The sequence below is a fragment of the Lotus japonicus genome, chromosome 2, assembly GCF_012489685.1.
Source record: "Lotus japonicus ecotype B-129 chromosome 2, LjGifu_v1.2".
NCBI classification, from domain to species: Eukaryota; Viridiplantae; Streptophyta; class Magnoliopsida; order Fabales; family Fabaceae; genus Lotus; species Lotus japonicus.
This window is the reverse complement of record NC_080042.1, coordinates 88,984,300-89,006,436: the sequence shown is the minus strand read 5'-3', so window position 1 is coordinate 89,006,436 and position 22,137 is coordinate 88,984,300. Positions and strand designations below refer to the sequence as shown.

Sequence of the window (22,137 nt, the reverse complement as noted above, 5' to 3'; positions counted from 1 at the left end):
CATGTAATAAAACACTTCAAGGTGAAGAGTTAAGACGTCTAATCATTCAGGGATTATCTAAATGACTCATGTGAGTTACTAACTCACAACTCAATGGATCAATATGATTTTTTATAGATATATTAATTCATGTCATTTAAACAACTCAATCATTCATTAACACTAACACTTCATTTTCGCACATTTTCTTTTAATCTTTTATCTGCATTTCAGATTATATCACAAATCATATATTCACTCTCTAGTTAATTTTAGGTGGATTAATGATATAGACTTAAACTATAAAACAACAACAAAATAGTGAAATAATGGCGTTAAAGGCTTAAACCATAAAGACCCAAGTTAAGCCTTTTTTTAAAGTGGGCCGTGGGCCCCAAAAAGATTCTAAATGGACCCCAGGACAGCAATAGTTATAGCATTACCCATCCCAGAAAGAAATTTAAAAAGACAAAAGAAAAGCTCAGGGAAAGGTCCATCATTAACTACCATGCTTTGCGGAAAGTTTTGGCACTGCTACGTTCACACCTAGCTAATATTAGCCGTTAAAACTTCATTTCATGAAATCTTGATTCTTCCTTTCAAAGGTGAGTCTTCCTTCTATTTTTTTTTAGACTAAGATATGATTTTAGGAGTTACAATTCTCCTGATATTAAGCTGTAAACCTTGAACACATGATTAAGGAATGAGATGAATAATCATCACATTACACTTTATACATAATACTTAAGAGTCTTCTTTTGTCAACTGCATATATGTCTCTTTCTTAGTCTATATTTTTATGAAGGATGTTAAGCCTTTCATTTCTTTCCAATTTAAGGTCGAAAGAGGTGTTGAAGTTATTCAACCTATGCTTTAAACTTTGTAAAATTTCAGGCTAATAAGTGAATTAGGATCTTCTTAATTATATTGACAATGCCAATCGTCACTTTGACATTTATCATGTGTGGCTGTACTCTCATCTCAGTTTATTTGGTATGGGTGTTTTATATAGCAGGTAACTACTATCAGAACCGTGGAAAACGTGATCATCATATGCAATTATGCATAAATAAAATGATATAATCATCCTTTCGAATATGCATCTAAATAAAATTTTCATATATAATTTATATTGAAAACTTGGCAATAAAGTAGAGAACACACTTGTTGTTTGCCTTAACCTCGTTTTCTTCATGATCGCTTCTTTTTAATTGTTATTTTGGTTGAGGATCATTTTATTATTCAATTTTTATGCATAGAAATCTCATATACATCAAAATTTTCCCTTGATATCTCATTTTAATTTTTATGACATCATATCACATTTATTACTTTGTTTTACTCTTTTCTTTCACTCTTAGTGTTTACACATGTTGGTGCTACAATTACACTAAGTAAATTTGATCATACTCAACATAGATGAATATTCAATATTAATTAAATAGTAGAAACAATTTCAACACTTATATTGCCTTAACGATTAAGGTTTATAAGGGAGTGAGCGATGGAGACAGGGAAGCTTGTGTAATACAAAAGAAGAGGAAGAGAGATTCCGTTCATATCATTGGAGATAGATATATAAAGAGGTCGACCATTGCAAAAGTGAAGGGGGGTAAAAGCTAAAGGGTGTTGAAGAAGTGGAGGATGTGATATTTTCTTCATTTGAGTGGAGGAAGGATCTTCTATCTGCTATGATATGTTCATGGTATGACGGCACACAAAAAGCTTTATTTACTACAGGGGGATCCATTTAAGGATATGTTGTTGCATTGAGAAATATACAATAAATATCACCCTCGATTCAATTGCCTTTTCCTCCCACTAATAGCTATTTATTTTCAACGTGAGATTCCTCCACATTTTTATATACGTGGTCATCTTTTTCTCTATCTCTGGCTGTGCTATCATCATCTTAGTTGATGTGAGACATTTTAGCACACGTTTGTGGCTGAGGTGAAAGACTCAAAGATTTGTGCTTCATTGTGCTTGTTTTGTTTTGTTTGTTCATTGTGCTTCGATGAATGATGTTACCAATTCAGACGGTTCACTTCAAAAGGAATTTTTGTCGATGTCTGATCACAAATAGATAGATGAGTAACATTAATGGGGATAAGACAGGGCTGGATACTAATTATTTTAAAATAAAATATTATTTTAATTAATTAGTAATTGCAGGGCATCCTGAAATAAATAAATTTTCTCTATTCTATATCTTTATAATTTTCTTATAATCTTGAAAAGAATTATGTTTGTTTGATATTCATGAAAAAATATATGAATATAAAATTTCACCTCATAATAGCATATAAAGTTGACATAAACTATTTATTTTACTCATAAGTTTACTCAAACATCAATCAGTAGTAAAAACTAAAAAGAAATCTAGAGATCAAGAAATGACAATTTTAGTCTGATGGAGGAGAGTGTGCTGGTTTGGTTTGGGATGCAACACACCTGATGGTAATTTTAGTGTGAAATCGGCCTACATTAAGGGGTGGGAAGCTATCGATTCCAAGGGGTGGCAGTTGGTGGTAGTGATGTGGCGGTGACATTGGAAGTGTACGTGGTTGTGATGACGGCAACATTAGTGGTGGTAGAGGAGGGTAGTGATGGTGATGAGTAGTTGTCGGTTACATGTTCTTGAATCTAAAATCCATAATCATAAAATCATTTATTGTGTTTTTAAAAATTAGATTAAGACCGTTTTGAAATAAAGTAAAAAATATTCAACTCAATTTTTGCTTACCACATTTTGTTTTGAAAATGAAAAACCAAAAACTCACAACCACCCTAAAAGAGCATGTATGGTGGTAGTGACGTGGCGATGACATTGGAAGTGTTAGTGGTTGTGATTGCGGCAGCATATTAGAGCATCTTCAATTCATAATTGCTAGTTGAGTTACTTAAAAACTATTTCGGTGGGTCCAGACTAACACATAGGATTTAAGCAACCCAAGCAAAATTCGCTCCAACCACCGTTGCTTAGTTTACTTTTAGTTGGGTCTCATTATACCTCTTATATTTATATTATTTCAAGGTAATGACACTATACAAGTACATGAATGAAAGAGAAAATATGATTTTTTAGTCAAAAAGTAAGGATAGAGAAAATAAGCAACCGTTGCTTAAATAAGCAACCGTTGCTTAAATTTAAGCAACCCAACTGCCACATCATGTTGCTCCAGTGGTGTTCCAAAATAAGCAACGTTTGCTAAGTTGCCAACTGGATTTAAGCAACCCCCATTGGAGATGCTCTTAGTGGTGATAGAGGAGGGTAGTTTTTTTTTTTTGATAGACAAATGTTAGTGGTTAGTTATTAGTAAGTTAGAAAATCCCTTCAAATTTCTCTTCCAAGATTCGAACTCTGGACCTTCCCCTCCCCAACCCTTATGTCCCCTATTTCATCCCACTTGAGCTAACTCTCAGGGACAGAAAGGTTAATGATAGTGATAGCAGATGTGGTAGTTGTCAGTTACATGTTCTTGAAACTAAAAATCATAATCATAAAATCATTTTTTGTGGTTTTAAAAATTAAATTAACACCGTTTTGAATAAAGTAAAAAATTATTTCAACTCAATTTTTTCTTAACACATTTTGTTTTGAAAATGAAAAACGAAAAACTCACGCGCAACCACCCTAAAAGAGCCCGTATGTTAATTGTTTTCAATTTTGTTTTGTTGGTTCAAATTGTTTTAACATCTTTAAGAAAACATTTTAAAGATCTTGAGTAAGAGTAGGAATAAGCCAGACTAATATAGACAAGGCTATAAGACTATAAAACTAGTCGGTCTATCTTTTTATTCATCAATAGTGATTGAATTAATACCAAATGATTCTCTAACGACACTTGATCATGTTCGAGTAAATTCCAAAGAGTGATATTTTGGGCCAATCATGATAATTCCATATATATATATTTTTTTTTTGCCAAGGCTGAGCCCTTCAGTGTTAACTGTTAAGATTTTATTTTTGGACCAACTTTAGTGTATAGATTAAGAATAGCGTATTGTTGCTCTGGCCTTTGTTGGGCCTTTATAGTATCAGGTCCATAAAAAAGAACCAATTCGGTGAGCTCATATATAACATATTCATTCTTTGACCCCAACAAATTAAAATATTTGTGCTTTTTGACCCTTTAGGCCTTTATCCAATAGATTTGTTAAGATAAATGAGTAAGAAGATTAAATTTTTTTTATTAATTTTTACGAATAATCTTACTAGTCTACTAGGGAGGGGTTAAATCACTCTAATGGCCGATTTAGAAAACCCCGTAAACAATATATCTATATACATTAAATATTTATTATTCATTGTTGGTCAAGGTTTTAACTAGGCACTCTTAAAAGATTTGTCTTGGCCATTTTTGTGCACTTGATTTTTTTGCCTGGGTATAAGCTTTGTTATGTACTCTGTCATGAGAGCCATCTCTCCTTGTTATCTTTGCTATTGATTCAGTAATAATATTTTTTTCATTTTCAAAAAACAAGTGAGATGTTTCATTTTCTTTCAATAAACTTTTTAATTTAGTTTTATGAATTAACTAGAAAGACACGGAGAGAGTTTTATACCAAGACTCTGTTTGGATTGCACAAGTGTTCTTTAAATCTTCTATTCTCTATTTTAATTATAAAATTGTCACCTACTTAAATAATCATTTCTTTACAATCATGGGGTGTTTTAACATCTTTTAAAAATACTACCTTGATTTTATGAGAGGGAGGCTTTCGTAGGATAGCATCTAATCTTTTTTATTTATTCCTGTTTTAACCAATTTTTTCCCTAATATATTGATCCAGCCATGGAAGAGTAAAACATAGCCCATTATTACCAAACTAGAAGGTTACCTCAATATAGAAGGTGAAGTCTTCTCAGTTTGGGGTCATAGATAGATAAGATTCATAGTGATCTCATTCAAGTCTTTGGAATTTTGTGGCAGTGTGGCACATACATTGATTCAACCCAACAAATTGCCACCTGTTTAGATGATGCACGTGTTGGAAAACCAAGACATGCAGCTCTCAGAATGCCACTCACCACCGCTTCTATATAGAGCCACCTTTGCAAAGTGCAATGAATCACTTCTACTCCATCCAGCTTCTGTTCTATCACACTTTGTTGATAATGGAGCCACGCAAAGCTTTCTCAGCTATACCACTTTCTTTGGTCTTGATCTTCTTATTGCTTACCATTTCCATGTGTAGAGGGAAGGAATCATCAAGTGAGGAGGACAAAGCTCATGAGGGACCAGTGGTGGAAAAGGATCAGCGGAAGACATTGCTTGCCACTGAATATGGAGAGATCTCAGCCACTGATGTTAAGGGTGGACACAGAGCACCACCCTACCATCTTCAGTTCTTCACATTGGATCCAAACTCTGTGTTTCTTCCTGTACTTCTTCATGCAGACATGATCTTTTATGTTCATACTGGTAACCCTTTATTCTAACCATCTCATACATATTAGAAGAACTTGGCAGTTTCTCTGATTTTCATTAATCATAATAACTTTTATGTAGTTATATGATGTTTTAGTGTTTTACATTCAATTTAGTCCTAAAAATCAAATTCTGCAGAGAAGATAGAAGGTAGAGACTAGAGAGAGTAATTTCTACTATGAACACATAATCATAATCAATTTTGATATTTCATAACTGGATGGATTTCACAATATTACCATATAGAAGTAACTTTTTACTATAATTGTTCAGGAAGCGGAGAGCTAACCTTTGCAAATGAAGGTCATAGTAGAAGTATTCATTTGCGTGAAGGAGATCTCTGCAGCCTCCCAGAAGGAACTGTTTTCTATATACAGAGTAACTTGGAGGCAGAGAGAAGGAAACTTAGGATTTATGCAATGTTTACCAGTTCAGATGACAGCACTTATGTAAGCATTGTCTGTGTATTCTTTCTTAAGTTTCTAGTAGCCTTGTTTGCATTTATCCATTTTAACTATTAAATGAAAATGCAGGATCCATCAATCGGTGCTTACTCAAGGATCAACAAACTTGTCAAAGGCTTTGATAAGAAAATCATGCAAGCAGCTTTCAAGGTAGACTTGCTATGTGCACAAAGGATTTTGTTCATAATAGTAAATAGATAGCAAAAGCACAATTGCTATATTTTGACATATCTTTGTGCATGTTTAGAAATCTTTATTAAATTGATTCATTGCCTGGAGCTAGAATAAATTGTTAAAAGCTTAGAGAATCAATTCTAAGATAAAGCTTATGTGAGTAGCTTTTAGATCTCAGAATTGATTCTGAAAAAGGAGAAGCTGATTCAAACATGCTATTTGATTTTCTAGTAATAGTACTGTCTATTGTTGCCTTACATGGGGTTTAAAATGTAGGCTTTTGGCTAAAATATACATAGTTACTGGCTAAACAATGCTAAATTCTGAATTTTGAAGGTGCCGGAAGATCTGATTGAAGCAATCACAAACAAGACTGAGACACCAGCAATAGTGCATGCGGTTCCAGAGAAGACAAAGAAGAAGGACACGATCTGGGAATTGGAGGAATCGTTCCTTAGAAACTTTTTAGGCTTTCAGTTAAATTCCAAGAAAGTCAAAGCATATAACATATTTGATCATGACCCTGACTTCAAAAATCCTAATGGTTGGACCTTAACAGTGACCAAAAAGCAACTAAAATCATTGAAGCGTCACAACATTGGATTTCTGATGGTGAATTTGACTGCGGTTAGTGATTATAGCTTCATTCTTAGTAATAACTTTATGTTTCATAGCATATGTTTATTTGTGAAGTTTTGTTAAATTTATTTTCTGAACCATAATTCAAGGGATCAATGTTGGGGCCGCATTGGAATCCAAGGGCAACAGAGATAAATGTGGTGCTGCAAGGAGAAGGCATGGTTCGAGTGGTATGTGGAAGCAGCAATGATGATGACAAAGAAGAATGTCAAAACAAGAGGTTTAAGGTTAAGCAAGGTGATGTTTTTGTGGTGCCTAGGTATCATCCAATGGCTCAAATGTCATTAAAAAATGAGCCACTAGTTTTCTTGGGATTTAGCACTGCTGCAAAGGAGAACCATCCTCAGTTTTTAGCTGGGGGTAATTCAATGCTTAAAATTCTAGACAGAAAGATCTTGGCTACCTCTTTCAATGTCAGTGAAGCAAGCATTGACCAGCTACTAGCTTCTCGTGATGATTCAGTCATGTTTGGGTGTGGTTCATGTGCGGAGGAAGAGGAGAGGATCATGAAGGAAGAAAAGGAGAAGGAAAAGGAGGAGGAAGAGAAGAAAAAGAAAGAAGAGGAAGAGAAAAAAAGAGAGGATGAGAGGGAAAAAGAGGAAGATGAAGCTAAAAAGAGACAAGAAGAGCAAAGGAAGAGAGAGGAAGAGGAAGCGAAAAGACAACAAGAAGAGAGGGAGAGGAGGCGAGAAGAGGAGGAAGCTAGAAGGCGAGAAGAGGCAGAGAGGGAGCAAGAAGAAATCAGAAGAGCAAGAGAAAGGAAGAGAGAAGAAGAAGCAGAGAGGGCGCGAAAGAGAGAAGAGGAGGAGGCTAGGAGACAAAAAGAGGCAGAGAGGAAGCAAGAAGAAGAAGCAGAGAGGGAGCAGGAAAAAGCTAAAAGAGAACAGGAAAAGAGGGAGAGGGAAAGAGAGGAGGAAACTAGAAGAGAAAGGGAAAGGGAAGAGGAAGCTAGGAGAGAAAGGGAAAGGGGAGAGGAAGAGGAAGAAGAAGCAGCTAGAAAACAGAAAGAAAGGAAAGAAGAGGAAGCAGAGAGTGAGGAAGAAGCAGCTAGAAGACAACAGGAAAAGAGGGAAAGGAAGAGAGAAGAGGAGGAAGAAAGGAGAAGACAGGAGAAAGGTGCAGAAGAAGAAAGAGAAGCAGCAGAGAGGGAGGAAGAAGCAGCTAGAAGAGAAAGAGCTAGAAGAAAGCAGGAGAGAAGAGAAGAGGAAGCAACAGAAGAAGAGAGTGAGGAAGAAGCAGCTAGAAGACAACAGGAAAAGCGGGAAAGGAGGCGTGAAGAGGAGGAAACTAGGAGAGAGCAAGAAAGGAGAAGAGAAGAGAGAACAGAAAGGGAGCAAGAAAGGACAAGAGGAGGAGGGGGAGAAGAGGAAGCAGCTGCTAGAAGACAACAGGAAAGGAGAGAGAGGAGGCGAGAAGAAGAGGAAGCTAGGAGAGAGGAACGAGCAGATAGGGAGAGAGGAGGAGGAAGAAGGACACATAGAAGGGGAGAGCAGGGAAGAGGCAGAGAAGAAACAGAAGCTGAATGGGAGCAAGAAGAAGCCATGAGACAGCAAAGAGAAAGGGACAGGAGGAGAAGAGAGCAAGATGGTGATAATGGGAAAAGCAAAGCAAGCAGCTTTGAAGGAAGGAGAGTTTTGAAGATGCGACATGTTTGATTTTGCTTTAATTCTCAAGGGGGTTCGCTACTGATTTGATGTAATATTATTAAGAACTTTTCATGCATCTGTGTATCTATTTCCTACTTGCTTGTAACAAAGTTGAAGGTCAATAAGCTTTGCTTGTTCAGTACTTGTGTGTGTATTATAATAAGAAAGAACTCTTTGGGACTAACATGTATTAGAGTAAGAACCTTCAATATCTTGTTATGCTCTACAATTCTTCCTCTAGGTTTCATAAAGCTAAATTAGTTTTCGCTACAGTGAGACTGAAATTATATGAAATAAGATTGAAAGTAGTACTAGAACAAGTAGGAGAACATTCAGTGTACAAAAATGCCAAGCAGGCCTAGCCAACCACTATGGAACTAAAACTAATATGTGAAGATGCTAAAAAGTCACTACTCGCTAGTTGAGTTGGGTATGTATGACACAACAACTGTTAAGTCATCAAGTTTTCCACCATAATAAGGAAATCCAACTTTCTGAGCAGCAGTTGAAAATGGTGTCTGCCCAAACTTGTCCAGTGCTCTCTCACGAGCAAGTGCTGCTATCTTCTGAGCAGTCATGTGTGGTTCTAGTCCCATTTTAGCTGCATGTTCAACTACTGCAGTGATCTCATCATTGTGCAAGTTGTCAAATAAACCATCTGTTCCAGCAACGATGACATCTCCTGGAGCAACAGGTAATGTAAAAACCTGGATACATAATTGCAAAACATACGATTTAGTTTGTTTAACTTTTCATCAAAAGCACACACCATAAACTTGTTCAAAAGAAAACAATATTGAACTATATATTCTTTTATGGCTTGCATGCAATGTTAATGAGTGAACTTTACCTCACCAGAGCTGGGTAGATCACCTTCATTACCACGCTCCAACTGATATGGGCAATTGAAATCGTGCTGTTGAGCAGGGGAGCTGAAAATGGTGCATCCGTCTCTAACCACAATGAATCCACTGTCACCTAAATTAATAGCATGTAGTCCCTGGACCAAGAAACCAACCAAAATGAAAATCAGATCACGTTACTTCTCCTTTTATACTAGTTCAAGAAAGCAACCTACCAATTTTACAAGTAACAATGATTTTACTGAATGTAAACGAGCTGGGCTAGTCGATCAAGATGCAATTTTAGGACATCTAAGAACTTAGGAACATCCGAACATGTTAGACAATATATAGATATATGCAACTGCACACATGTTCATGACTCATGAGTAAGTATTGTAGAGAAGAGCATCACCAAAACATGACGAAAGAGAAGTTGGTGCAATTAGTGAAATTGGAGAAAAATTTCAAATTGATGCAGATGACAAGAAAACAAATCATGTAATATTCAGCAGGCCTGAAACATATAATATTACCTTATCAGTAAGGGCAATGATGCAAGCTGTAGATGAACCTCTGGCCTTTGTATTCGAGTGAGCCTTCTCTAACACCCTCACTGGATCAAAAGAACCGTCTGGCTCCTCTTTAACTGCTCTCACTGAATTGGACATAAGTTCCTGGGCATAAAGTCCAGCATTAACACCAACGTTTGCCCAACCACCTACACCATCAGCAACACCAATTACTTGTTCATCTGTGCAAATAAAATGAGCATCCTCTCCCCCTGTCTCCACCTTATCTGGATGAGGTAGGTAACATGATCCTGCAATCATCTTCAAGGTCTTCCCACTAACAGTAGTTCTGAAAATATAAGCATTCAATACTTAGGATAATTAAGTCACTGCAGAGGAAAATAAAATAACGTTTCTGAGTGAATTCTTCCATAAATTGGGCTCGCAATATATATACTGAGCTATTTTAGCACTACCCCGGCCAGAATGATGGATTGGTCTTCACAAGTCCACTACTAAGCAAAATGCTAAGAACTTGGAGGGCTGTGTACATAAGTTACTATTCTAACACTAGCTCGGCCTGAAGGATGGATTGGTCTTCACAAGTTCACTATGCAAAATGCTTACGACTATGAGGAATTCGTACATACCAAGCTATTTTTAACACTAACCCAGCCTTAAGGAGGGGTCAATCTCCATATACCTTACTACATAACCCCCTAATTATTCAGCCAACCAATATCCCCTAATCAACTAACCTACTGTAACTCCAAATTAATTAACTGATCATGGCATCCTTAAATGACCTATTAATCACATAATAACTGCCAAGACCAACAGCAACTCAAAGGACAAAGAGCGGCGGAACTTTAAGAGGGAGCCTACCTCAACTGAATAGGTATCTTCACTCTAATACAATTCTTGGAGATTAGTACAGAATCAACAGCCTCTTTTTTAATAAGTAAACAGGATAAGCTTCAACAGTATTAGAATAGGTATCTAATCTAAATTATCTAAAAACAATTCATGAAGAAGCAGAATTAAAACATAAAGTTAGAGAATAACAGTAACATACATGTTAGGCAGAGTAGAGGAATTTGCAAGCTGTTCATCAGGAGGGCTTCCATCAATGGAGACATCATGAACCGCCCTAGCCAAGCAGAGAGCAGATAAAGAGGACGAGACATTCTTCACCCTTGGTCCATGAAGCAAACTTGAATTACCATCAAAACTGGAACAGCCAAAGAGTTGTTGTCTTGTTGGATTCACTCTAGCTCTAAGGCAACCATTGCGTGCTCTCTCTTTGAAGTACGCATAAGCTGGCTTTGAGAGGTTCAACACACCGCCGCAACTCGAGACCAAGTCATCAACATAAACATCTCCCAACACAGCATTGGAAGCTGAAGTAGCCATTGATATTCTATTGAACTTGAGGTTTGAATGCAGTGAAGAAACAGACAGAGCAGGACTATTCCTCCTATACAAGGGTGTTGTTGGCACCCCTAGAATACCAGACAACATCTTAAAATGCAAAAACTTGGATGTCATTCAAATTGGAAAAGCTCATATCTTTTCCTCAAAACCCCTTCGTCTCAAGAGAATTGAACTACACCCAGATTCTGAAACGTTTGAATTATAACAATTAGGGATTCAGAGTTTGCAAATTCATGGAAATAACAAAAACCTCATGTGTGGATAGAAAGGAACCATAATTGAGTGGAAGAATTGAGAATCGTTCTTACCAGTTGAGAAGACGAGCAATTTTTGTTGATGAATTTTGGAGCTTCGTCTGTTGGTGCTTGCGTGCTTTCTTTTACCTCCACAAACCTAAATAAGCATGGGTGTGTGTGGTGATAGAGTTTCAAGTTGCACGTCTATAAGATTATAACCTATCAAATATAATCATAATTCTTAGAAATATTTGTTGCAAATCTTTTTGCTGCTTAGGAAAAATTGGTTGCAAACATTTTTTTAATTACTATACATTATATATTCTTATGATTTTACATCCTACAATCATCAAGGTAAAAATGTTAAACTAAAACTGAATAATCTAACACAATCCAAACCGTTATATATTGTATCACATTGATTCAGATATTTTTGTAAGTAGGAAAACTAAACAACAAAACTACACTATGACCTGGTCCGCTAACAAGATAGGCAGGACCTCCTAAGGAGGGGAGTGGGGACGCCAACTCAGTTACAACCATAGTTATAAAATTCATATCGGATCAGCCGGTTCGACCGGTTGAACCGGGAACCTGATCCCTTATCGGTCCGAGCCATTAATCAGATCGATCAAGCAATCAAACTGGTATAAACTGATTTGGACCGGCCGATTCAGGGGATAAACTGGAGACTCGGCCGGTTTTTTGATGGACCGATCAGTCTTTTTTTTTGTTTCTTTCTGATTTTGCCTTTTTTTTTGTCAAAACTGTTTTTAATGGTCAAACTGTAATTAATTTACATTCAGTGTTAATTATTTGGTCAAATGATATTCAATTGAGAGTTATTTAAAAAAATTGTCATAGCTAGGACTTGAACACAGGACCTGTTAGGAAGAATGCATATTATTTTATATATATGGTATACTAAGGTTATATTTTAAATTATTATAATTTTTTAATATAAACCGAGTCAAGCATCCGAACCAATGACCCAGTGGTTTAACCATTGACTCATAGACCCAGTGCCTCGACCGAGTCGATCACCAGTCTGAGTCTGATAACACTAGTTACAACACACTGTAGTCTAGCTCCTAGGCCAGTAAGACAATTCGCTGGACCATTGCCATCTCGAGACACATGACAGATGGTTGATTCAGTTTTGAATTTAGAGATAAATTTATTGAATGATAAAATAATAAAATTGATTAAACTTTATAGGATTATTTTTTCCTTTAATACCCATACTCATTTTTTTCGAAACATAATACCCATACTCCTTGTCTTGTCTCCCTCGCTTTTCTGTCCTTCTCTTTATTTTCTTACGTACTGTATTTTTTATGGCCTTAAAAATAAAAACAATTATCTGATTTTTTAGTCATGAATACATTTTTTTGTTCTCACCCCTTATTTATTATCGAAACTATTTGTCAATCTTATTAGATCGCATCATCTTCCTATGGTTGTTGTTTTATGTTTGTAACAAAAAAAATTGATATATTTATTTTTGTTCTCACATATTTTCTTCCAAGTTTTCACGTTTTATTTATTATATCATTTATTATAATTTTTATTTATTCCTCTTTTATTTTTATCTCTCCCATTTTTCCCCAATCTATTATCCACACTTGACAGTAATGAGACTAATTCTTTTAAAGCTTTGAAGATCTCATTAAGCGAGTAGACATCTTCCAACAAATCATTTGTTTGTTCAAGTGATACATTCTTGATTCTTCTTAAAGAATTTTTAGGGTTTGAGTATTGTGGATGAAAAAATTATACTGTGAGAATTAACATCATCATGGTATGAATGTTCACAGCTCCAAAATGATTATTAGTACAAACAAGAGAGATAGATATAAATGGTTGATAAATAAGAAATTTGATGAGTAATGGAATTAGAAAAATAGAAAAAAAAAACAAAAGATTTGAATTAATTATACGAGCTTTTGACCATACTTATAAAATGAACGAAAAAATTTGAGAATAGTTGAAAGTTTCAAGATTGAATAGTTGGAGGTGGACTTTATTTTTTTATAAGATTATATAATTGGAGATGGACTTTAGTTTTTTTTATAATAACAACTTAAAGTTTTGTGGGGTATTAATTTTTTTTACACAACAATATCTATATTAATTATTTATTTTTTATTTTCATATTTAAAAACATTAATAACGCATGAAATTAAAAAAATTATCATGGATAAATTGGAAAAATTAATTTAAACTGAAAATAAATTTAATGTCACTAACTACGTTAACCACTTCTTTTAAAGGGAGAGGTAGTTATTTGCTTCTTGAACGTTTATTTATTTTTGAAGCATAAGAAAGGTCCAAACCAAAATAGATGTTATGACTATTCTGTAGAAACTTGATATGCAATTTATTGTTCTCCAAGTTCATTGAACGTTCGCTACTATTGAAATGACACACATATCATTATTAGCACGAAATCGCTACAGAATGCTAAACTTTAATGTCACTGCACACCTACTGCGGCTAAATGACATTATTAGCATGAAATCATGTCTTCCTTCCTACGGAAATGACATAAATGTGAACAAGACTCATGATGTTTATGAACCACAAGAGAAGGGACAGCGTCCATTATTCATGGACTACATTAGACCATTATATCCTTACCAGAAATAGTTACAATTGCAACATGGCATTTGTGTCCGGATCATTTAGTTCAATTTATAGGCGAAAATTTGACCTTCAATGGAATACAATTCTACAACATAATGACAATGCATGCTCGTGATAATAATAATATTAATTCAACCAACCATTCACTGCTAAATATCACCTTGTGATAATAAATCAACAGTGTAAGAGAAGTTGAGAACAACATCAATGTTTCCTGATTTATGGCTACAGGCTACAGCTTTGTACCAACCAAATCATCCCACACCAGAATTCACAGCTTCATCGAACACAGTAGGTGTCGAAATCGCCATTGTCGCTATTACCATTGACATTCATGCCCACATCTTTCTGCACAACACCTTAATTCATCAAAAACACTGGTCCAGACCAATTATAACTAGTGCCATTACTCTTGATGAAATGAAGGCTTTCTGGGCCTTTTTCTGCAGGCATCAGAGATGATCCGAAACGACCCATTTGCACATAGCTTGTTGCACTGGCTCCATAGGAGCACACTATATCTTATTAATCTGAATTGCAACTTCACAATGTGCAAAGACCATACAACTCTGTACAATCAGAACTTTCTTGCCCTGAAAAATATAGTCTTTGCATTCAAGTGTTGCCCCCAATATCTTTGCCAGAGAATTCTCCATTACCAAAGGATGCTGCTGCAGACGTAACATCTAGACCGCCACCAATAGAAGTCATCAGTGCTGATAAGCCTCCACCAGGGGTGCCCCCAACAGCCATCCCCAACCCGAGAAAATCGAGGGTGGTCTGCTTTGGAACAAACATGGAGGGAGTGCCCATCATCAACTCCTTCAGTCCAGAGTCGCCATCGTAAGGAAGACTGAGCCCGAGCCCGGAAGGAACGGTGGAATTCTCCGGTTCGACCGGCCTTTGACCCCATTGCAAACTATCTTGTTGACCCGGTGAGGATGAAGCTGAAGATGACACTATGCCTAAGCCACGAAGCAAAGAGGCATTTGTTGCGGCTGCACCCATTTGAGCAGCTTTCTGCAGCAATGCAGTGGCGGACATGGCCGGCTGCGGTGGAGGGGCATATTGACGCCGCTCCTGCCCTCCGGTTGCAAAAATGGATGATCCAAGGCACAGGGAGATAGACTCGGCAGATGAAGGCCCTGAGAGGTCTGCTGGAGGCCCCATGGCTCTAATTAGGTCACTGAATGCTGGAGTTTGAGATTGAAGGTTTTGTGATGGGGTTGATGAAGCAAACAAGCTCGCAAATACACTGCTGCTAGCACCACCATTGCTGTTGTTATTGCTAGTTGAGCTGGTGCTAGTGCTGGTGCTGCAGCTCCCATTAATAGCCGTATTGGCTGGTGGTTCCTCTATAATTTGTGGGGAATTTTCTGGCAATTCTGAAACATTAAAACAAGGGAAAAAGTAGTAGTGATATTAGTAATCATAAATATAACAGTGATACTATTGATACTATTCATAATTAGGGAGAAGGAGCAAAGAGCAGAAGAGGCCACTTGAGTTGAAATCCATAAACTGGGAAAGTTTGTGCCTTTTCTTTTGTTAAAGTTCAGAAGAAAAGAACAAGTTAAGGTTTTCCTTTCTCAAATCCACTCCCCCTACCCTCTATTAAAAAAAAAACACAGAGCTTTTCTTTCTCTTTTTAGCTTTTGAATCTTTATTGCATATTTTAGATCCCACAGTTCCTAAGAACACCTTTTTAGCAATTCATTTTTATTACTTAATTAGGCCTCCGTATCTCAAATCACTAACACTGAAGTTATGAATACACAACAACACAGGACACAGATGAAAACAAACAAAGAATGATACCAGACAAAAACTACTAAGCTCCAAAATTAGTGTGTGTGTGTGTGAGAGAGAAACAACAACATCAAAACTCAAAAGAAACAAATGTTCTGTTGCGTCCAGTTTTTAACCATATCACACAAGACAAAAGAAACAACCCAAGATATTTCAATGTTATCCAGATTCTGATATTGCCTACCTGTATTCTGAGTCTGCAGAGTAGATAAGACAACAATGTTATCCAGTGGCGCCGCCGGCACAGAAGGTGCTGAATCGCCGGTTGCAGCTTTGGATTCTGATTCTGGACTACCCTTTGCAGCAGATTGAGGATGAGATCTTGCACTTTCCTCTGCTAACGCATCACAAAACGCCCTATGCGTGATGAAGCTATCCCTCCTTCAAAATCAAAATTTCCATAAACCCGAAATCCCAAAAATCATTGTTAGAAAGAAAACTGTTAAGGTAACAAAGAGGGGGGGGGGGGGTTGAAAACCTTGAAAACAAAGTTCCACAATCGCATTTATACTCTCTGGTACCGCAAATCTTGGAGTGAGCTTTCCAATCCGATTGAACCGCATATTTCTTAGAGCACTTGTCACATTTCCACTTCTTCTCGCCATGTTTTCTGCAGAAATGCTTCTTAATCCCCGTGAGATCACCCAAAGCTCTAGAAGGATCGTGATGAACACACGTCGGTTCAGGACAAACATACACCCTCTTCCTCACCTCCTTGCTTGACCTCTGCCTCAGCTTCCATGGCAGATTGTGCCCCCGTCGATGGAGCTGAAGATTCTGATCCCTCTGAAACCCCTTGTTGCATATTTCACATACAAATCTGTTCGTCGCCATCAGGGTCTTCGGTGACAGAGCAATCACCTCTGCATCTGGATCTGAATACCCAAAAAGAAAACCCAATTAAAAAAAAGTAGTGAAAATAAGAAAAGGAAGAAGAAACCATGAGATGAGATTGTTGTGAGTACCTGGCATTCCGGGGAGGTTTCGCTTCTTCTTGGCGGTGGTGGTGGTGGCTGCTTTTGGTGGTGGTACTATCTGATTGCCAGAGGAAGAGACACTAGCTTCCCCTGAAGCAGTGGAAACGTTATCCAAATCAACAGGCATGGGAACAGAACAACCTAGAAATTCTTCCAATTCCAAGGTTGCAAAATCTTGTTTCTAATTTGGGATTTGTGAATTTCTAGGGTTTCTACTACTCTTCCTGTTTTGTTTTGTATATATCTAGCTGCCAGTCAACCCTGGTGCAAGTGTTTTTATACCACCACCTACCAGCTCTGATGATGGGGTCTCTGACCCAAAGAACTCAAATGATTATACCCAATACTACTACTACTACTACCTCAGAACAAAGAAAAAAATACAAAACTTGTTGCCGGCAACTGAACTTTGATCTAGTGAACAACAACAAAGATTAAAGAGATTTCTCTTCGTCGTGGGTGAGGTGGCAGCACCCTAGTGAGAAAAGAAAATAAAAGGTTGTAGAAGCAGAGGCTATGCAAATGAGGTGCTAAATGGGAAAGTCGCATGGCAATAAAAATGGTTAACTATATATATGGTATTTTAATTTATGATCAAATTAGTATAGTTAAGTTTGATTAATTAGGGGAAATAAGAGGGAGGGGGGTTAGTGAAACTTTCCGTGTGCAAGTTGGTATCCTCCACCTGTAGAGGAAAATGGTTCAATTTTGCAAGCATACCGCATACAAGCATACAGCACAGTGTTTACTCAAGTGTTTGTCGTTTTGTGATTTGTCTGGATACAATTTCTGCACAAGCCGACAGCGACAGGGCATTCTGAGTCCGTTTTGGCCACAAAAGAACAACAACAAATAAATGACTTTTCAGTTAAAATATTGGTTACAAAATTATATATTTTTTCAGGTTTTGTCTCCAATTAATGTTTTTTAAGGAACTCATTTCTTGAATAAGTGTACTTAAGAATTATGATTCTCTTCTCATGCTCATTATTATATTTATAGAATACAACTAGGTAGCCTAAACCATCTTTCAAAGAAATACAAGTACAAACTACAGTGCTAATTCTTAGCTCTTGGGGCCTAACCATCTTTCAAAGAAATATAAACTACAGTGTTATTCTACTATCCAATAAAATCTTGGATGATAGGCGACATTTACCAGACGGATCTCTTAGGGTATGTTTGGTTGGAAGAGAAAGGGAGAGGAAAGAAAAGAGGAAGGAAAGAAAGATAAAGAAAAGAAAGGGAAAGGAAAGTGAGATGATCTTTTAGGTTGTTTGGTTTGAGAGAAAAGGTGAGAGGAAAGAAAAGGTCATATTTGTGAAATGCCATAATTATCCACAAATAAACTTGTCAAACTAATAATCCTTATTATTTTATGAAAATTCAAACTATGCGCAAATTTGAGAGTTGTTTGTGAAAAAAAAAATCTATTAAAAATACTTAAAGTCATTGATATATTTTTTTGAAAGAGTTAGTGATATATAAAAAATGATAAATTGGATAGTCAATATCAATTCTCACACATGATAATTAAGAAAATGCACTCAATGTATTAAAAGCTAAGTTAATATTAATAATTGTAGCAAGTCAACAAATTACTTTAATATAATATGCAACCTTGGAAAATTGTTTTGGTACACATCTTGGTTAATTTTGACAGGGAGATAAAATAGCACATGTGGGGAGAGGTATTGAATTTTTTTAATCAGGGGTATATTAGTCTTTCTCACTTAAACTCACAAGCCTTTGCTGTTTTCCGTCCAGTATAGAGCGGAAAGTTTTTTCAGGCAGGGCCCACAAAAATTCTTCTTTCCTTCCTCTGTAGCAGTGCAACCGAACAATGGAAAGAAAAGTTTTTGGGAAGTTTTCCTTCCATCACCAATCTTTCCTTTCCCTTTCCACTAAATCAAACATAGCGTTAATGTATTCTAACTTGTTACTAATGATGTGTAAGATAGTCTCCAGATTTTTCTGTAAGGACTACTATTTTTTAAATCAAAATTAGGGTTAATCATCTACTTGGTCCATGTGGTTGTGTGGCCGTCTGAAATTAGTTTATTTTCGGAAAATCTGAAAATCTAAGTCCTCGTGTTTGGAAAGTGTGTGGAAATTAGTCCCTTCGGCGAGGACCTGCTCCACACACTTTCCAAAACACGAGAACTTAGATTTTCAGATTTTTCAGGGAGAGACTAATTTCAGACAGCCACACAACCACAGGGACCAAGTAGAGGATTAACCCTAAAAATTAACTAAAAAATAAAATTACAAAGTCAACAAATCTTGGTCTATAATATAAAAGAAAACTTTTTGGTGTTTAGGACCACTACAGATTTGCCACGTTCCCTGCGTTAATGAGAACCTCTAAGCACATTGCAAGGATTGATAACATTAAAATGTCATTTTTCAATAGGAAACTTTTCATTTCATTTCTTTATAACCAATGCTCGATCTATTTGATTTTTCTTTCTTTCTTTCATTTCACATCTAAATAAACCATCGATGATACATTTAATAGCTCAGTGCTCATCCATTGCCCTTGCCATGGGTCAAACATATCTTTCTGTTCACAGATAGGAACGTAACAAGGTAAAAGATAGCCTCCATTAATACTTCTCACTTGTTCAAAGACGTACAACACATGGGTTCCTGCCAATTAATTGCTTCCTCTCCCTTCTTTCTCTCTAGCTCTGTATCACAATCTTTGCTAGGTTATGGCAAACTCAACCTAAAATACTAAGTTTGAGATTAGGGAGTGTGTTTTCTTGTTGTGTACAAAATTGCCCTGTGAATAAAAACCGGATCAATATTATGAACATGGTTTCAAACTTTCATTTCTAACAGAGTAACACTATATAATATGATTCATCTTCTAAAAGCAAATATTTGTTGTTTGAACTTCAACTAGATGTGAATCACACTTAGATATGGATCCATTTGCATTTTCTAAACACGCCCTAATTTTTTGAGGTTAAATAATCCTTGCATTTATAGTAAATTTTAATTTTGGTCCTCCTACTAGCAAATTGCAATTTGATCTCTATAAATAGAGAATTGTTTAATTTTAGTACTCATTTGAACACTCATTTGTAAGTAAGTAAGACATGGTGTGACATCTTAAGTGTTATTCACGTGGATTTAAGTCACTTACACAACACATAATTAAAACCATTGAAAAGTCAAGGTTCTCATAAACTTCGTCTTCTTTTTATCACTTCTTTCATTAGTATTTCTTTCTCATCAAGTGTATGAATCTACGCTTTAATTTCTACTATACACCGTTAAGTTTCAATTAAAGCATTGTAATTTGTAAGTCTCACCATAAATACTAAAATACATATATAGTTCACAACCAAATAGACCATTTAATTATGTTTTCATAAATCCGTTTAATATAATTGTTCTGTTCAACTCTTAAGTATTCGGATTAAGTGCTTATAGTGTTCATAAATCGGTTTAATTGTCATACTCAACTCTTTTATATGTCCAAGTGTACTCAGGTGCAGGTGTTGTATATATGATGCGCTAATTGATATACGTGCTCACTCATAATTTCAACTTTATACCAAAATGTCATTGTTCAAATTGTGAGCTGTGATATATTAACAACTAAGTAAAAGATTAAGACTACTTATGAATGTTCATTCGCTTAAAGTATGTAAATTTAGAGATAAGGATGAACTAGGGGTCCAGATCCTCTCTAGTGGATTTCCCTCATGTTTTCTTCAGTGGACATTTGTGGCGGTTTGGAAACGCCACAAAATGTTGGCAGCTGCCACAAAATGGTGCTGCAAAAAATTGATAGATTTTGTGGCAGCTTCCAACATTTTGTGGCGATTCCAAACCGCCATAAATATTCACTGGAGAAAACATGAGGAAAACTCACCGGAGAGGATCCCAACCCATGAACTAGGGAGAGCTTAAAATTTAAGTTTGGAACAGAGAGCCACACAGCCGGCACATTTTCTAGCTTCTAATATTTGTTTTTCAATTTCCTTTATTTCTTTTCCTCCTGCCTGCACTGTCCATCATGGTAAGCATTGACTTGGATTACATTTTGTGTTCAGGTTCAAACAATGCATTATTTTTGGCATAATCATGGGACCCTTTATTTGTTTATTGAGTTCCAACTCTCTCTCACTAGGCCCATCAAGAGGGGACCAGTTCTTGTCTTTTGAGTCAGCACTCAACATAGCTATTCTCACATTTAATTTAGTCACAAATTTAAATGTGTTTTTTTTGTTACATGTATAATTGTATAAAATTTGTGTTTACACAACCATTGAATTCAATATTTTTTTTAGGTAAGCCAAATTTGTATTAAAAGTGAGTACAAGGGATACTCAACCCATAATATAATAAGAGAAAAAACAAAAACAAAGCAATACATCATAAATTACAAGTCTGCAATTAGATATACCCATAAACCAGTAGAAACATAATCCCACCCAAATAGCATATGCTACCATGTCCCTGTATCCGTGATTCTGCCAAAATAGCTCCACACAAAATGAGAGCTGGATTTGCCACCCCAACCATTAGATTTGACACCCCTAATTTTCGAATTTTCAAGTTCCGAATTATTTCGGAATCTTAGATTCCAAAATCTTAGATTCCAAAATTAATTCGTGATTTTTAGTTCAAAATACATCTAACACCACACTTTTGAGTAAAAAACCACACTTTTGAGTAAAAAAGTGCTTCGGAAACCTTATTTCCGAAATATTTCGGAAACTGAGTTTCCGTAAGTGGGGTGACATTTCTAATGATTTGGGTGCCAAATCTAATGATCACACAAAACTCCTCAGATACAGTAGCTTCAAAACCAGCAAGAATCAACCACATACATACTCTAGGATCCAAGAATGCACATAAGCGGATTAGAAAACCAGTCAGAGGAAGAGTAGCCAAATCCTCGCATATTCGACTTATTCCATTGCCATGAGCGGCGCTTAACAAACTCGAGCTCAGTCCCTACATTTGCAGCCCCCCCACGAAAAACCAACTCATTCCATGCCAACCACACAGACCAAATGAATGCAAGCCAGATTGAGTGAGCCAATCGCTGCTGCAATTTATTGACCCCAAACCTGAAGTGGAGAAGATGATCACGTACTGTAAATTAACTTTCATTCTACTAGAAATTCATAGGAATCTTTTCATTTATATTTTTAATCTAGAAGTATGAGTTAAATCTATTTATACAGAATTAACATATATTCAAACACAGCCTACATAGACTGGACACATTCAAAGATAAGTTAATGTCTAATTCCAATTTGCCAATAAAGCCCTTTTAGCATATGCGGTGACTACGAATTATGGCATCAAACTATTTTAGTTG

The 22,137-nt window shown here is 36.2% G+C and overlaps 3 protein-coding genes across 3 annotated transcripts; 1 reads left to right on the top strand and 2 right to left on the bottom strand.

Moving 5' to 3' along the window:
• The first annotated feature begins 4,929 nt into the window (after window positions 1-4,929).
• LOC130737232 (vicilin-like seed storage protein At2g18540) lies at window positions 4,930-8,346 on the top strand. Its single transcript, XM_057588988.1, has 5 exons — window positions 4,930-5,408; window positions 5,688-5,863; window positions 5,948-6,028; window positions 6,389-6,679; window positions 6,781-8,346. Exons 1-5 carry the CDS (start codon window positions 5,051-5,053, stop codon window positions 8,344-8,346), a joined length of 2,472 nt encoding a protein of 823 aa, XP_057444971.1. The 5' UTR covers window positions 4,930-5,050.
• A 264-nt stretch (window positions 8,347-8,610) lies between these two features.
• LOC130740745 (probable protein phosphatase 2C 55) lies at window positions 8,611-11,590 on the bottom strand. Its single transcript, XM_057593426.1, has 5 exons — window positions 11,434-11,590; window positions 10,767-11,310; window positions 9,716-10,040; window positions 9,188-9,337; window positions 8,611-9,044 (listed from the first exon to the last, which is right to left on the bottom strand). Exons 2-5 carry the CDS (start codon window positions 11,237-11,239, stop codon window positions 8,748-8,750), a joined length of 1,245 nt encoding a protein of 414 aa, XP_057449409.1. The 5' UTR covers window positions 11,240-11,310; window positions 11,434-11,590; the 3' UTR covers window positions 8,611-8,747.
• A 2,529-nt stretch (window positions 11,591-14,119) lies between these two features.
• On the bottom strand, window positions 14,120-17,350 carry LOC130740744 (zinc finger protein GAI-ASSOCIATED FACTOR 1-like). The gene is made up of 4 exons (XM_057593425.1): window positions 16,782-17,350; window positions 16,295-16,691; window positions 16,001-16,197; window positions 14,120-15,392 (listed from the first exon to the last, which is right to left on the bottom strand). The coding sequence occupies exons 1-4, from the start codon at window positions 16,918-16,920 to the stop codon at window positions 14,623-14,625; spliced, it is 1,503 nt and encodes a 500-aa protein (XP_057449408.1). The 5' UTR covers window positions 16,921-17,350; the 3' UTR covers window positions 14,120-14,622.
• Window positions 17,351-22,137: the final 4,787 nt, after the last annotated feature.